The following is a 16322-nucleotide window of genomic DNA, read 5'->3' as shown; positions in this document are numbered from 1 at the left end:
CAAACAGGCTGCTCCTGGCCAGATGTAGAGATGCTCTCAATCCCAGGAGACGAGAGAAATGCCCACTGAAGCTGCCCTGAGGTCCTGCCTCCTCCCTATTAGAAAGGAAAGTGACCAAGGCTGGAGGGCAGCCAGGGAAACAGGCATACTCCTGTATGTTGGTGGAGCTGTGGACTGGCCCAGCCATTCTGGAGAGCTGTGTGGAACTCGGCTGCACAGGCTGTATGGCTGTTTGGCCTTTGAGCAAACCATTACGTGGATACCACTACTAGTTCTACACTCCAGAAGAGATCAAAGGAAAAAGAAAAGGGCCACAGCCTGAGACACTTTGAACCTGGGCAAGTCATGTAACCTCGGCCTGCCTCAGTGTCCCCAACTGTAAAATGGGCATCGTCATGGCACCTGCCTGGCAGGGTTGTCGTGGGGTTCAAAAGAGATGCTGTCTGTAAAGGGGGTAGCACACAGTGCCTGGCGTACAGTAGGTGCTTATTCAGTGCTTCTTCCCTTCCCCTTGCCTCGTGTGTGTTCTGTGGGTACCTCTGTGTCGCTGGGCCTGGCACATCTTAGGGGCCCCCAAGACCTTCTTTTCAGGGCAGAAAGGCAGGGAGGCAGCCTGCCAGCCAGATCAGGATCTGGTTGGGAGGATGAGCCAGGTCAGCACAGGATGTTTGGGGGTGGTGGGCTGGGGAGGGTGCTACCAGCCAGGAAAGTCCGTTTGGGGGGAGGAGGAGGACCATGGCAGAGGCCGGAGATGAGGCAGATATGGCGGGTGGGAAACATAGAGTGTGGGACAGTGGCCCCTTGTCAGCTTTTTTTTGCCAAAGTGAAAGCTAAGACGTAGTGAGTGAGGCAGCAAGCGATGCCAGTGGACGGGGTCTCTCATGGATGCTGTCCTCCTCTTCTGCACTCATTCTCCCAGCCTCTTTGCCCACCCTCTTTCCTCTTCTTTCCCTGGCGGGTGACTCTGGTGTCGGTTCTGAGGAGTTGACGTTCAGTGTGGTCAGCATGAACTCCCAGCCCCTCAGGCGGGCCGACCGAGACCGTCTCCTTGCTTGGTGGTTAGCCTGCGGCACATCTCGTCCCTGAAAACAGTAGTGGGGGAGGCTCAGGCTGGAGGTGGCCCTCCCCAGATGAGTCCCCTCAAGAAGGAAGCAGGGGCCCCAGTGGAAATGCTTTGGATTAGGAGGCATAGCCCCAGAGAGGCTGCCGTGGAGACGTGTCCTTGGGAGGTAAAGGCTCTTCATGCCTGCCGTGGGACGGCATCCTCCAAGCCACAGGCTTTGGCCTCTCATGGCTTCAGCTGCACGTTACCCTGTTGGGCATTACCTGTGACTTCGGGGCGGTGGTAAGAAGTCGCTGAAACTAGGTGATGTGCAAGCCAAGAGGAGCCACTTCATCCTGCAGAGCGTCAAGCCCCCCAGTGTCTTCACTCACCTCCCCTGCAGGAAGCCTTCCTTGTGAGGCTGTGGGAGAGGAGCACGTCGGATTGGGAATTCCAGAAGTGCTTTGTGAGGGTGAGACTGAGAAGGGCAAAAAGGGGTCACTTTAAACCCTGGCATTTATGGTGACCCTCAGGATGGACATCGCCCTCCAAAACACTCCCATTAGTCGTGTTATAAAGAAGAGTTGGAACCACTGGGAGCAACCACGAGAAAGAAGAGACAGAATGAAACAGCAGCAAAAGAGAGCAAAGAGTCTGCTTCCCTCTGCATTCAGACTCCATAGTCCTTTCTCTGGAGGTGGACAGCATTTTTCTATTGTGGGTCTTTAGGAATTGTCTTAGATCCATGTATTGCTGAGAAGGACTAAGTCTGTCAACATTAGTCATCACCCAACGTGGCTGATACTGTGGACAATGTTCTCCTGGTTCTGCTCACTTCACTCAGCATCAGTCCATGCAAGGCTTTCCAGGTTTTTCTGAAGTCTGCCTGCTCATCAGTTTTTTAAATTAATTTATTTTGATTTATCAATAATCACTTCCATATGCTTTTGAGTTTTAAATTTTTCTCCCTCTCCCTTCCCACCTCCCTCCCCAAGACAGTGCACAATCTGATATAGGCTCTATATATGCATTCCTATTAAACATGTTTTCACATTAGTGATGTTGTAAGGAAGAATTAGAGCCAATAGGAAGAACCACCAGAAAGAGGAAACAAAACACAACAGAAGAAAAAGAATAACAAATAGTATGCCTCGATCTGCGTGCAAGCTCCATAGTTCTTTCTCTGGATGTGGATAGCATTTTCCATCATGCTCATCATTTCTTATAGCACAATAGTATTCCATTGCATTCATATACCACAACTTGCTCAGCCACTCCCCAGTTGATGGGCATCCCCTCAATTTCCAATTCTTTGACACCACAAAAAGAACTGCCATGAATATTTTTGTACATTTTTATAATCTCTTTGGGATATAGCCCTAGAAGTGCTATTGCTGGATCAAAGGGTATGCACATTTTTGTAGCCCTTTGGGCATAGTTCCAGATTGTTCTCCAAAATGGTCGGATCATTTCACAACTCCACCAACAATGTATTAGTGTTCCAATTTTCCCACAACTTCTCCAACATTTATCATTTTCCTGTTTTGTCATTGTAGCTGCTGATAGGCGTCATGTGGTACCTCAGAGTTGTTTTGATTTGCATTTCTCTAATCAATAATGATTTAGGGCATTTTTTCATGTGATTATAGATGGCTTTGATTTCTTCATCTGAAAACTGCCTGTTTATATCCTTTGACCATTTATCGATTGGGGAATGACTTGTATTCTTATAAATTTGAATCAATTCTCCATATATTTTGGAGATGAGGCCTTTATCAGAGACACTGGTTGTAAAAATTGTTTTCTGCTTCCCTTCTAATCTTGGTTGCATTGGCCTTGTTTGTGCAAAATCTTTTCAATTTAATGTAATCAAAATTATCCATTTTGTATTTCGTAATATTCTCTGTCTCTTGTTTGGTTATAAATGCATCCCTTTTCCATAGATCTGATAGGTAAACTGTTCCTTGCTCTCCTAGTTTGCTTACACTATCAGCCTTTATATCTAAATGGTGTAACCATTTTGACTTTATCTTGATATACAATTTAAGATGTTGGTCTGTTTTCTTTTGCAACGTAGGTAACGTGGAAGTATGTTTTACATGATTTAACATGTATAATCAATATTAATTGTTTGCCTTCTTAAGGGGAGAGGGATGCAATTTGGAAGGAATTTGGAGCTTAAAATTTTTTTAAATAATTCTTAAAACGTACTTATAATTAAGAAATATTTAATAAAATAAAAATGTATTTAAAAAAATAAATAAAAATTACAGCAAAACAACAAAATACCGGGCAGAACAGACGCTGTCCCTGAGGGTTTCTGCTAGGAGCCCTGCCATGGAGGCCACGATCACTTCAGAGGGTGGCATGAGATGCTACTTCAGCAGAAACGTTAGAGATAGTAGGAAACGTGCTTGGATGAGGCAACCCAGGAGAGATGTGCAGAGTGGGATCCTGGACATCAGCAAGGCGCTTGGACACGACCCAGGAGAGACACCCTGAGTCAGCAGCTGGGGGTCAGGAGTCAGAGCCATGCTGAGAGCAGAATGAGCAATGTCATCTGTGCTCATTAACTTTGGAGAAACAGTGGGCAAAGGTAGCAGAGGAGAGAGAGCCCCCGAAGTTGTCCATGACAGATCAGTGCCCGTAGACCAAACCGAAAGCAGAAATCTCGGGTGGTGTTAATGGGAGGAATGTCAGGGGAGGGGGTCAGAACCCTTATCATTGGCTCCAAAGCCAGTCTGGTCCCACGTCCCATGCCTCTCCCCAAGAGACCCTTCCCCTCAAAGCCAGCTCCATGTGTAGATGGCCTCTTGACCAAGCACCGACGGTCCTGCAGGAAGTGCGAGCACGCCCATCTCTGGGATGGAGCCAAGCAGCGCTTCTGACTCTGTTTCACCATCATGGCTTACTCCTGTGGGGCAGATGTAGTGTGTGAATGCGTCTTCCCCGACGTCTGTGCGGGAAACGGGAAATAGTCTGCCACCACAGGGAGGTCTGCAGCAAGCCTCGTGAGGCAGGACTTTCACCAGCAGCTTCTCTGGATGATGATGATGATGATGCTACCGCCACCAGTCCCGTTTGGTCTGACCTGCTGCATCTCTCAGGATGGGAACCAAGTTTGGCGCCTGTGGAATTAAGTGGCTGGCTTAATCGGTGCCCAGGTGACATTCCATTCTGTTGTTCTTCCAGTGAGCATTCGTGCTGGGGAATGTTTCTCCAGTTTTGGTGAAATATCATTTAGACTCTGGGCACCCCACAGGGCTCTCCCCACAGCTGTGGAAGGTAGGGCAGTGCTCTGCCCTGCCTCAGCTAGCAAATGGCCCCACGCCAAGCACCCACGTGGCCGCAGGAGACAAGTGGATGGCCGTGGAGGTCAGCCCTGAGCTCCAGAAGAGCCTGCTGTGGCTTAAGCGCCTTCGTGAGGGGGCGGGCAGCCACTGCCCACCTGCCTTGGCTCTTAGTGCCATGCTGCGCCCTCTGGGTCCCTTGGTTCAGGGTCCTGTGACATCTCTCCTGGTCTGATGTTATCACCTGACCTTGGGGGAGGAGGGTGGGGTGGGGCAAGTCCCTCTCCTTTTTTTTTTCCTCAGCCAGAGACAAGGTTTATTAAAGATCAGCCATACTGGCCAGATGCTTAAGGTATCTGAACAGTTGTGAGCTATTGGCTAGGTTCTTGAGGAATCTGAGCACCTTAATGGAGACAAGATGGCCCTTATATACAGAAAGACTGTGGGAAGGATCTAGGAGTAGCCAAGCAGTCTTCAGCGACTGTGAGGTAATAGAACGCCAGGGACCTAGACCATGCCAGCCAAGGGAGAATGGAGCCTAGCTAGGATTAAGGGTGGGAAGTGGCCATGGGGAGTTAAGACAGTGAGGGCTAGGAGCAGAGAATTGAAGTCCCTCTCCTCTCAGGCCGGCCCTTTCCCCTCTGAGGGAAAGCAGAGTTGGGGCTCTGGCTGCAGCCGACTGATGCCTCACAGACGTTGTGGGGGACGTCCCTGCAGATTTCTCTTCTGTGCCCCTGTTTACTCTCTTAATGATTCTGCTCCTCAGCGACCACTGGTGCTCCTCTTCATGGCACAGATGGTACTGGTCGCTGGCGGAGGCTGGCAGAGGGCTGGGAGGTGGCCCATTTTACTGAGGAGGAAGCTGAACCTGGCCATGATCTCGTCTGTATTGGGCAGCCCATCTGGTGTGGCCTGGGCCTAGGCACTCGGCCCTCCTGGCTGCGGGGGGTGCATTGTCTGGAGGCCCCCTTGGTCTTAGTGGCTGGGGCTCTGCTTCAGTGATCCTGTCTTTGGTGCCATGATTGACATCCTCACTCATAAGTTTCCTTGGAGAGGAGGTGATTTTGTGGTGGGGCTGGACAGCAGCCATCCTGCGCAGTCCCCTGTGATCCCCGTCAGTGGCTGCGGCTGGGTGAAGAGGCGTGCTTCAGAGGGGTCAGCAGGGTGTCCGTTCTGGAAAGCTGGGGAAGGGGTGGGGAGGGCTGCCATGGGTTGTCACAGGGCCCAGTCTCTTTCCTTGTGGAACATGGTACGTCGAGGGTTTTATCATCCTCGGCTGTGTAAGTGACCTGATGATCAGCCCCATGCCCCTGCTTAGGGTTAGAGAAAAAGTCTCGAGGTTCGGCGTCTGGCGCGGTGTGCGAATGACTCGCCTGTTCCATTAAGTCCCTGGGTTGTGCCCCACACTGTGGGGGCCACGGAGCTCTGGCTGAGCCCCCGGGGGCAGAGGGCCGTGAAGGTCGCTGCTGTCGGCAGTGACAGCAGCACCCCGCTGCTTGCTGAACTGGGTCCCAGGCCTGGGGGCTTGGTCTAGGGGGCCCAGGATGCAGGCACTGTGTTGGCCTCGCGTGTTTCTGGGGCCCTTAGCTCAGGAGGAGGGGGAGTGCGGTCAAGGGGAGCTGCTTGTCCTGGCACTGTGTTTGGAGTTGCAGGTGCCCGGCACTGGGGTGGTGGATGTGGGCTGTGCAGCTGCGTGTTCTGCCCTCCCCCAGAGCAGCCTTTGTTCTCGGGACAGAGCCCGCTGTGCCAGAAATGCCTCCTGCATCGTGAGGGCAGCTGAGGCGGGGAGGGGGTCTGCCTCTCAATTCCCCTATTCACAAAAGTGGGAAGAGCGTGACAAAAAGGTGCGAATCACCTTGGAGAACGGCTTGGCAGGAAGTCGGGTCCTGGGCCGCCTGCCCTCGCCATGGCGGGGCTCTCTCAGGTGCTCCCGGGTGACCTTCAGGGCCTGCCAGGCCGGCCTGACCCTCCGGCTCTGACGGGCTGGATGCTGTCAAAGCTTCAGCCCGGCTGCTCTTCGGCAGGAGGAGCCTGTCTGCCAGACCCAGGACTTGTATTTTGAAATGGCCCAGCAGCTGTTGGCTCTTGCGGTAGCTAGCTGCGGAGCTGCCTGGGCCACACACTGCTCCCTTCATGCTGCGCTGGAGCGGCGATCCTGCCGTGGGGTGGCGTGCACGGGTGTGTCGCAGGCTCCCGTGGGCCGCCTGACCCCCTCGGGCTCCCCAGGGCTTCCCAGAGCCTCCGGACAGCAGCGGGATGGCTGTTGGTGATGGTGAGTGGGATGCTCTTTCTTTTGTTTGTGGGCTGCAGCCTCTGCTCGCTGCTGGGGGGACGTGGTGCCCGTCAAGGGAGGGTGTGTGTTTCTGCCCACTGGAGGCAGGCCTGGGGAGGCGGAGGGAGCCAGGGCGCCCACTGCTTTTGTTGGTGGGACGTAGGCCCGGGAAGAGCCATGCCACAGGGCCGGGGATTGCCAGATGGAGGGCTCTGTACTTAGGAGAGGCAGCCTGGAGGAGAATGACAGATAGCTTGGCACAGCAGGCTCGGCTCTGCGTTGGGCGTTTAAAAGGGCTCTGCCTGGCGCTTGTGTCCACCTTTAAAAATCATTTTGGTGAGATAGCATGAGTGCAGTGCCAGCAGCAGCACCTTACGTTTGTGTGGCACCGTGCTAACCGCTTTACAATCATCCTCTCATTTGGTCCTCACAACACCCTTGGGACGGAGGGGCTGTTATGATCCCCACTTTACAGTTGAGGAAACTGAGGCATACGGGTTAAGTCACTTGCCCATGGTCACACAGTATCGGGGTCTGAATTTGAACTTGGGACTTCTTGACTCCAAGCCCAGCACTCTATCCACTGTCCCATATAGCTGCTTCTGAATACAGAGAAGCATTCATTATATGCCTGCTGTGTACATAGCCCTGCTTGGCGCTAAAGGAGATGAAAGTTTAGATGAGACGTAGTTCTAACTGCAAGGAAGGCACCACCTAAGATGGGGATGGGGGATTGGAGCACATGCATGCACCAGGTGCTGTGATGCGTATGGTAAAGTTGGGCCTGAGGGAGACCTGGGGAGATGAGGAAATGCTTCAGGAAAGTGTGGGCCTTCTCCTTGGTGAGAGCATTCAGCAGGCAGGCAGAAGGCATGGCAGTCACTGGAAAGGAGCTGGGGCGGGGGGAAGGGGGGGACCAGCGCAAATTGGCTGTGATAGGCCCTAGAGGTCATGGAGGAGAAGGAGGAGGAAAGAGATCGGGTGGTGCCAGTTTGGGGGAGGTCTGGAATGCTGACCATAGGAGGCAGTAGGGAGCTGCTGTGATTCCAGAGCACCGGAGGAGTGATGTAGGAGACCCTCCCTACGGCTTCCTGCACTCCCTTCTTCTTTCCTGTACACACACCCACCTGGTAACTCCAGCGGCGTCCTGCGGCCTCTGGGACCACATAGACTCCTCCTCTGGCCCCCACCATCTCCCATCTCTGTGTGCCCCTCCTCCCCTTTGCTTCACAGAGTCCCTCACTTCCTTCAGGATTGTGCTACAGCGTCTGCAGGCACCTGTCCTCTTCCCCCCAAGCTGCCAGTGTACGCCCTGCTCAGATGATCTCCTGTTTTAGGGCAGCATGGAAGAAGCACCTACTCTGTGCCACCAGTGATCTGCATGCTGGGGATCCTTGAAGAGGCAATAGACAGCCCCTGCCCTCAAGGAGCTTGCAGTTTACTAGAGAAACACCATGCAAACGGCTAAGAGCAAACAAGTTATAGACAGGGTATGAGGGGGGGAGTGGGAAATGCTTCCTGTCCAAGACGGGATTTGGGTGGGAACTGAAGGAAGCCAGGGTGGCAGAGCAGGCCTGACTGGAGCCAAGAGGTGGGGAGTTCATTGGAGGAGCCGTCAGGAGGCCGGTGTCCCTGGATCACAGGGTGCGCGGCAGGGAGGAAGGTGGGAGAAGAGCAGAGTGGAAGGCGGGAGCCAGACTGTGAAGGGCCTTGGAAGGCCAAACAGAGCGTTTTGTAGTGAATCCTGGAGGGGCTCGAGAGCCTCTGGTGTTGACTGAGTTGGGGTGACGTGGTTGGACCTGTGCTTTAGGAAAATCACTTTAGTGGCTGAATGGAGGCAGGGAGATACACCATCGGGCTATTGCCCTAGTCCAGGTGTAAGGAGATGAGGATCTGTACTGAGAGAGGGGTAGGGTCAGAGCAGAGAAGGGGGTGGTATTGGAGAGATGGTGACTAGAGATGCTGCCCAGGTGAAATTGGCAGGCCTCAGCACCATCTTGGATCTGGGGGTGAGAGAGAGGGAGGAGTCCAAGGTGACCCCTAGGTTGTGAGCCCGAGAGCCTAGGGGGATGGATGGTGTTGCCCTTGGACAGGAACAGGAAAGTCAGGAAGAAGAGATCATTGGGTGTGAAGGCTCAGGCATAACAAGGAATGAATTCAGTTGTGAGAAAGTTGGGTTTCTCTGTCTGAGACGTCCAGTTCGCTGTGTCCATCAGGTGGTTGTAGGTCCAGAGAGAGGTGAGGGCTAGACACCTGGGTCTGAGAGTCATCAGCATAGAGATGATCGCTGGAAGCATGGGAGCTGAGGAGACCTCAAGGCAGGTAGTGAGGGGGAGAGGAGAAGAGGACGCACGATTCCCGGGTGTCACCTGAATGGTGATCCGTGGAGAGGACACCCAGGAGAAAGCAGGGTCATGAAAAGGGATATGGCTCTGTGTGGTCCTGTTGTCTCCCATGAGACAGCACTGACTCCTTGGGGACCGAGGCCTTCCATTCCTGGCACTTGGCATGGTGCCTGCCATGCAGGTATAACACCTAGCACATACTTTCTGATCTGTCATGAGGGCCTCACCTAGGATTGTGACTGTGGGATAGAATGTGGCCCATTGTTATCAAAGCTGAATCAGAAGGACCTGAGGAGCAATTGTATTTGAGAGGGCAGGGAGAGGCCAGAGTTTAAAATAATCCCCGGGTGACCAGCACAGAAGACCAGCTCAAGGGTTAGTGCCACAGGCAGAAGACGAAGTGAGGAGGAGTGACCAGGGAGTGGGCAGGAGAGGGCCACACTCGCACTGGGGTCAGCAGAGAGGAGACAGTTCACTGGGCCCGTTTAGGGGAGCTGGGCAGGAAAGCTCAAATGCCAGCAGGGCCCTTGAAGAAAACAGTTTGTGAACGTTGTGGGGTGTGGGGGGGGGACCTGGAGGACTTTTTAGGCGAGGCGGTCCAGGAGCGGGACTCGCCTTCTCAAAGCAGAAAGCTGAAATGTCGGGGTGGTCCCCAGGTGTTCTTTGGAGAGGTGACATGTGCTTGGCAGCAGGGAGAGCCACCGTGGAGAGAAGGGTGGCTTCAGCACCAGCTTCTTCTGGGAGAAGACGGTCTAGACCAAGTCAGCAGATATGATAGGTGGCAGCTTGTAGAGAAAAGCATGTTGGGAAATTCAGCAGAGGGACCAGAAAGGCTGGAGACGGTAATGATATTGATGTCTACAGTAGCTGATGTTGCCGTAGCACTTTTGGGCCCACTGCAGGGCGCCCCGCTAGGAAGTGGCACATGAACGCAGATCTTTCTGACTCCCGGCCTAGCGCCCTGCTTCCTGGCTCTCTGTGTCAGAAAAAGGGCCAAAATTCAGCCTCCTGTTCTAGCAGAGAGTCGTCAGACCACCCGGGAGCTAGAACTGAGGTCAGGGAGTATCACATCAGGGGAGGGAAGCTGTGGGAAGAGCCACGGTACTTTTAGATGAGCTCCTGGTGCCCAAGAAATGAGAAGTGGGAAAAATGGCTGATGGGCTGGCACACGTCCACCCCCAGGCCGCGGCACACTGTAGCTGATCTGCCGGGGCAGGGGGAGGGAGAGAAGGGGGGGACACCTGCATGACCTTGGGCAGGTCACTCCTGGTTCTGAGTTGGCTCAAGTGCAGAAGGTTGTGAGTTAGACTGGGTCATGTCGAAGGCACCTCCCAAGTCTAGATGGTAGGCTCTGATCCTTTGAACTTTGACATGAGCACAGATGGGGTAGCAGCCGGCAATGCCAGTTTATACCATGATACATTTGTCAGATGGCGTGGGAGGGGGTGGGGGCTGTTACTGGGCACACTTTTGAGGTCTTCTCTGTCCTTGTCGCCTTCTCCTGGAAGCTCTGCAGTAAGAAGTGGCCACCCAGAAATGCTCTGATCAGGGCCTCGTACAGAGGATTGGAGTCTCACCTCCTGGAAGCCTGGCTGGATCTCTCAATACAGCCAAACATCCCGATGGCTTTGGGGGCTGTCGTCACGTATCGTTGACTTGTGTCGGGCTGTTTTTCCTGCTCAGGAAACTGTTTTCAGTCAAAGCCCAAGGTGTTACGTTGACCCTCGTCAAGGTTTATCTCAGGGTTAGGGGGTGTAGGGTGTTTCAGCCCTTTCGCTTTGTGCCCCTGCACCAGGGGAAGCATGCTGCCTGTGTTTTCCCCAGAAATTGGCCCCAGGCCATGTGCAGGTCCCCAGGCATGCCGGCTGTTTGCTTAGCTGGTCTCTCCAGCTTTACTCCTGGGAGCCCAAGTCTCCGTCTTTTTCAGAGGGGGTGCGTTAGAAACTTGGACTTCTGGTGTCAGAACCGCAGCTGGCCCCGATGGCTGGGCCTCCTTCCCTGGAGTCTTGGGCGACTCTGAAGATGGAATTGCCAAAGGGAAGCCAAGTCGTTTCTTGAAGGTTTGCATCCATCTTGTGAATACAGGCCGTTCTCCTGGAGCCTTGAGAGAAATGAAGAAATAGGTTAGAGGGGTGGCTGTTTCCTTCTTTGCCTTCTCTAAGGGGGCACGGGAAGCAGCTTTGGTTAAGTACCTGCTGCGTGCCAGGCGCTGGGCTAAGCTCTTTGCAAATTTTGTCCTAACGACAGCTCTGCAAGAGAATGCTATGTGATCCCCATTTTCTGATGGGGGAATAGCAGGCCCAGTGTTCTATCCACTCTGATGTCACCTAGCTGGTTTGTTTTGTTGTTTTAATCACAGACATTTTTAAATCACAAGGTCTGGATGGGAAGGAACTTCATAAAATGTCCAATCTAACCTGTACCAAAGCTGGAACCTGCTCTGCAACTTCCCTTGAAAAGGGTGGTTGCCGAGGCAGCTAGATGGCACAGTGGATAGAGCACCGGCCCTGGATTCAGGACGACCTGAGTTCAAATGCGACTTCAGACACATAACACATACTAGCTGTGTGACCCTGGGCAAGTCACTTAACCCCATTGCCTAGCCAAAAGAAAAAAAAAAGAATGGAAAAAAGAAAAAGAAAAGGGTGGTTGCCCCCACCCCCCACCCAAGGAAGGGGAGCCCCCCTTGGCCAAGAGCCCAGCTCAGTTTGGAATTCTCTCCGTTGGTAGGACATTTACCTCTTATCTGTAACCGTTCATTCTCCCTTGTTTTGCTTCTGGGGTCAAGTGGGTTCTACACCCTTAAAATATGTGAAGGTAACTCTTCAGGTCTTTCTCTCTTTTGGGGCAAACCTCCCCCAGTAGGATTCTTTCCAAGTGGCATCACTGGCCTGACTGGGAAGAGGCAGTGCCATGAACAGGAAGCTTCTGGGAGGGGCTGAGCAGGGAGAACCGTCTACCTTCCTTGGTTTCCCTTGGGCTGTTCTTCATGGATAGACATAATGCTGTTGGGGTGGGCTTTGGGCCACCATTTCACTGATGTTGGGGTCTACTCAGCCCACGAGAGCTTTTTTGCAGGAACTTTTGCTGAGCCATTTCCCTTCCTCTACCTGTCAGATTGGACTTTTTTTGGGGGGTGATTGGGCAATAGGGGTTAAGTGACTTGCCCAGGGTCACACAGCTAGTAGGTGTTATGTGTCTGAGGCTGGATTTGAACTCAGGTCCTCCTGAATCCAGGGCCAGTGCTCTATCCACAGATTGGATTTTTAAAGAATAAATAAAATTTTACAAATGATCAAAGAACTGTACAGTCACGTCTGGAGCTTGTAGGAGCCATCCAGGCCATTGGGCATGGCCACTTCATTCTAGAGCCTAGGAAGAGTAAATAGATTTCCCCAAGTCATGCCAGCTGTGAGCCTCAGAGAAAAGATTTGAACCCAGGTCTTCCAGCTGCAGTGTGTGATGTGTCATGTATAGGTTTGCCCCATCGTTATCTTCAGGTTTATTTGGGTTATTTATGCTCACTCTTGTCAGTTTTAATATACAAACTTTAATAGCTTAAAACTGAACCCAGACTTTTGGGACACCCCTTGTCTTAGTGCCTTCTCCAAGCTTCATGTCACTTGGATTAAGTGTCCAGTCTGTGCTTGTCAAGGATATTGAGCTCATTCACAAACACGCTTTTTATGTAGACAGACAGCTCTTGCTGCCTCTCAGTAAATGTCTGTCTTTGAACTCTATCCACATGTAGCTCTGTGTTTGGTTCTGTGCTAGGTAGAGAGACATCTCTCTCTCTCTCTCTCTCTCTCTCTCCCTCCCCCCTCCCTCCCCTCTTTTCTCCCTCTCCTCTCTCCCCCCTTCCTCCCTTCCTCATTCTCTTTTTCTCTCTCTCTCCTTCCCCTTCTTCCTTCTCTCCCTGTCCTCCCTCTCTCTTTCTCTCTCCCCCCCTTTTTCTCTCCCTTTCCCCCATTTCCTTTCCTCCTTCCCTTTCTCTCCCCCCTCCCTCTCCCCTTCTCTCCCTCTCCCTTGCTCCATCTTTCCCTTCCTCCCTCTCTCTCCCTCTTTCTCTTCCCTTCCTCCCCTACCTTCTCTCCCCGCAGCACAAGACCAGAGATAGACACAGACAGAGCCTTGTAACATGCCACTGTAGACCTCACTCTACTCTGCCTCACTCTTTGGCTCCTTCCATTCAGTCGTGGATGAGCCATCTCAACCATCTCTGCACCCTTACCTAGGTCCTATGCCACCATCTTGGCCACAGGAATCAGAGGGGGACCTTGGTGAAAGGTTAGCTTCATGTGACCCTGACGTACCCGTAGAATAACCGTTAAGAACATGCCCCCGACCTGTCCTTGGTGGGTGGGTTTCCTAGGACCGTCGATGTCCAGCTGGAAGAGACTACCCAGCTCATCTTGTCCCAGCGTGCATTTCACCTAGGAGGGGCTGGAGGTGCGGGGAGTGAGGGAGGGACAACACCATGGTTCACGTTCTCGTGCCTGCCATGATCTCCTGGACCTCGCCACCTTTTTGTTGGCACAGTGGCGGCGGCTTCCCGCTGTCTGTACCATACACCCCTGGCAGGGCCCTTGGCAGTCGTCAGCAGAAGACAGGCTTCCTGGAGAAGGTGACTTGCTTCTAGACTCATCACCTGACCTCTGTGGCCTTTGTTCAGTGCCCGTCCCCTTGGTCCATCTTCAGTGCTCGCACCACTGACCAGACTCCTTCTGGGAACCTGGTCCTCTCTGGGACTTGATGGGTTTTCTCAGGTTCTCCCTGTGGCTGTGCACCAGGCTCTCGAGTGGGCCCTCCCCGCTCTCCCTTTGGACCTCCTCAGCCTTGCCCAGAGGCCTCCCCGCTCTCCCCATGGAAATGCCCAGTTTACCGTATGCACAAGAGAGCTGCGTTCTCCCTGTCCCCAGCCCCCAACACTGCACATCTTTTGGTCAGTCAGCTGGCCCCTGCTCTCTCCCTCTTCCATTCAGCTGCTCCATCTCGTCGATTTCTGCCTTTGCCGCACCTCTTCCTTGGGGATCATTCTATTTCAGCCCTTGTCCCTTGTCTGCATCCTTTCTTGTGTATGGAGACTAGTTTCTGTGGGATCCGTCAGAATTGTTTATTTAACATTCGAGAGAATGCCCCTCTCAATCCAGATGGACCGAGTTCCCCTCCAGCCCCTCCCCCCACCCCGTTTTGGTATGGTGTCCTTATTTCTTTTTCTAAAACTGAATTGAAATCTTCCATCAAGTTGGGTGGTTTCTATGTTTTATCGTTTTTATGTTTTTCTTAAATTCTTGATTTTGTGGGAAGATAGTTGCATTTAATAGGCCCTGAATATTCTTTTTATTAGCTGTTGCTAACTATCTTTTTCATTTTTCGGTTTGATCAGTTGATTTTCTTCTCTTTTAATCAGGTTAGCGAAGGGTTTATCGGGTTTAATTTATCAATTTTATAATCTTTTTGTTCCCATTTTATCTATTTCTCCCTAGTTTTCAACCTAGTCTCCTTTGTGTTTATTTTTTCTTGTTGATTTTTTCCCCTATTTTTAAATTGTACGTTCAGTTCATTCTTGCTCTCTTCTATTTTGTTCATGTGTCTCTTCAGAGAGATGATCTTTTTTTTTTTTTCCTGGAGGGCTTTAGTTACGTCCCAGAAGCTTTTGTATGTAGTCTCATCATTCTTACCTTTTACATATTCTTTGTATATTCATATATAATACACACATTTATATAGTTAATTCTTTGACCCCCTCATCGTTTAGAAGGTCATTATTAAATGTCAGTTTGGAGCTGTATCTTTTGGTATTGTTCCTGTATCATAATTGTGGTTGCATTTTTGTTCTATGAAGGACGTGCTAGATGTTTCTGCTTTGTGGTATTGATTTGTAATTTGTCTGTGCTGTAGCACATGGTCTGTACTTGTAGAGGTACCAGAAGTTGCTGAGAAATGTGTGTGTTCTTTAAAATGTTTCCGTTTAGAAGATGCCACAAATCTTTCAGCAGTAAGTTCTCAAGCAATTCAAATTGTTTTTTTGTTGACAGCGAAACATTAAAGCTCACAATTCGTGCATCTCCCTTAGAATTGGGGCGTGGTCATTTTCTGTTTCTGGACACCCAGGGCCCGGCCTCTGTGTGTTACACTCGATGCAGCTTTGCCCTGTGCGTTGTCCCTTACGTCCAGCGGAGGGTGGGCTTTCGTGTCCCTCCTCCTCGTGAGATGAGGGCTTGGCCACGTCGTCTCTGGCCCCGGAGCCCAGCGTCCCCTCCTGGAGCCTGAGCAGGGCCTTCCAGTCTGGACAGAAGCTTGCTCGGGCGCTCTTGGCTCCTCAAGAGCCACACCCAGATGTCCCTTTTTCTGGTCTTTGTAGATCTCGCTTGCCACCCTAGTCACTTAACCCTTTGGGCCCCTCCTTCCCTCTGGTCAGAGCCCCTCTCGCAGCCTGTTCCTTTCTTACCTGGCTGCGGGACTTCATCACGCCCCGCCCCACCCCACCTTTGCCCTCCCTTGTCAGCTGCATCTTTGTAGAGGCCTTGAGTCAGCAAGACCTGAGTTCAAATCCAGCTTCAGACACAAGCTGGGTGACCCTGGGTAGGTCACTTGGCCTTTGCGTGTCTCAGTTTCCTCAGCTGTAAAAATGGGGATCATACTTGTCAGGGTTGTTGTGAGGATCCGATGAGATAATCTTCCTAATGAGCTGAGCACAGAGCCTGGCACACAGTAGGTGCCATATCGATGCGTATTCCCCCTGCCCTTTCTCCCCCTTAGGCGGTCAAGTCCTTTGCCTTTCTTTGTGGCCCAAGTGCTTGGTGCAGTACCTGGTGTGGAGGTTGTGCTTCATAGGTGTTTGATGTGCGAGGCCTGCACCCGGCCTCATCCCCCAGCGCTGGACACCCTCTTAGGGCCACAGCCTCAGAGACACGGTCCTCCGAAAGGCCCAGTGTCTCCCAGTTCATCCCCAAGAGCACGCTCTCTAGCAGCCTCCCGTCCCGTCCCTCGGGGCCAACTACACGGGCTTCCTCCCACACACACTTTGTCCGAAGGCACTGTGCCTAGCCGGCCCATCCCTTCTCCTGCACCCTCTCGTCTGGGCACTCCACTGGGGCCGTGCCGGCCGTACCCCTGTTGGCCCTCCCTGGGGGCCTTTGGTTTGAGCGTGTCCCTGTCTTCCTCACACTCCCTCAAAACCTCTGGGGCTCAGCCCCAGGTGTTTTCTGGGCGGCAGTCTGCGGATGTTCCCGGTCCTTCTTTGTTACCTGTCTGCAGAGCTTTCTGGGCAGTTTCTCCTGTGAGAGGGCCCACTGTCTGGGGCAGTCGCCTTCCCCTGGCCCAGGGTCCGTCCCGTTGGTGGAGGTGAGAGGCGTCTGGTGTTCACGTCA

The 16322-nt window shown here is 52.5% G+C and overlaps 1 protein-coding gene across 29 annotated transcripts in view; it reads left to right on the top strand.

Annotated features, from left to right (window-relative positions):
* Positions 1–16322, top strand: part of CLASP2 (cytoplasmic linker associated protein 2) — a 142167-nt gene that overhangs the window by 28817 nt on the left and 97028 nt on the right. For 2 of the 29 annotated variants that reach the window (XM_078151992.1, XM_078151991.1), the window contains exon 1: positions 6433–6604. The exons of the other annotated variants lie outside the window; for them this stretch is intronic. In XM_078151992.1, the coding sequence (XP_078008118.1) occupies positions 6602–6604 (3 nt within the window). In that variant the 5' untranslated portion in view covers positions 6433–6601. Of the gene's footprint in view, positions 1–6432; positions 6605–16322 lie in introns of those variants that run through there. 29 annotated transcript variants of the gene reach the window in all.

This window comes from Phascolarctos cinereus, unplaced genomic scaffold, assembly GCF_003287225.1.
Source record: "Phascolarctos cinereus isolate Bilbo 61053 unplaced genomic scaffold, phaCin_HiC Scaffold_4;HRSCAF=312, whole genome shotgun sequence".
Taxonomy (NCBI): Eukaryota; Metazoa; Chordata; class Mammalia; order Diprotodontia; family Phascolarctidae; genus Phascolarctos; species Phascolarctos cinereus.
Note: the sequence above shows the minus strand (reverse complement) of the source record. Positions and strands in the feature narration are given on the sequence as shown.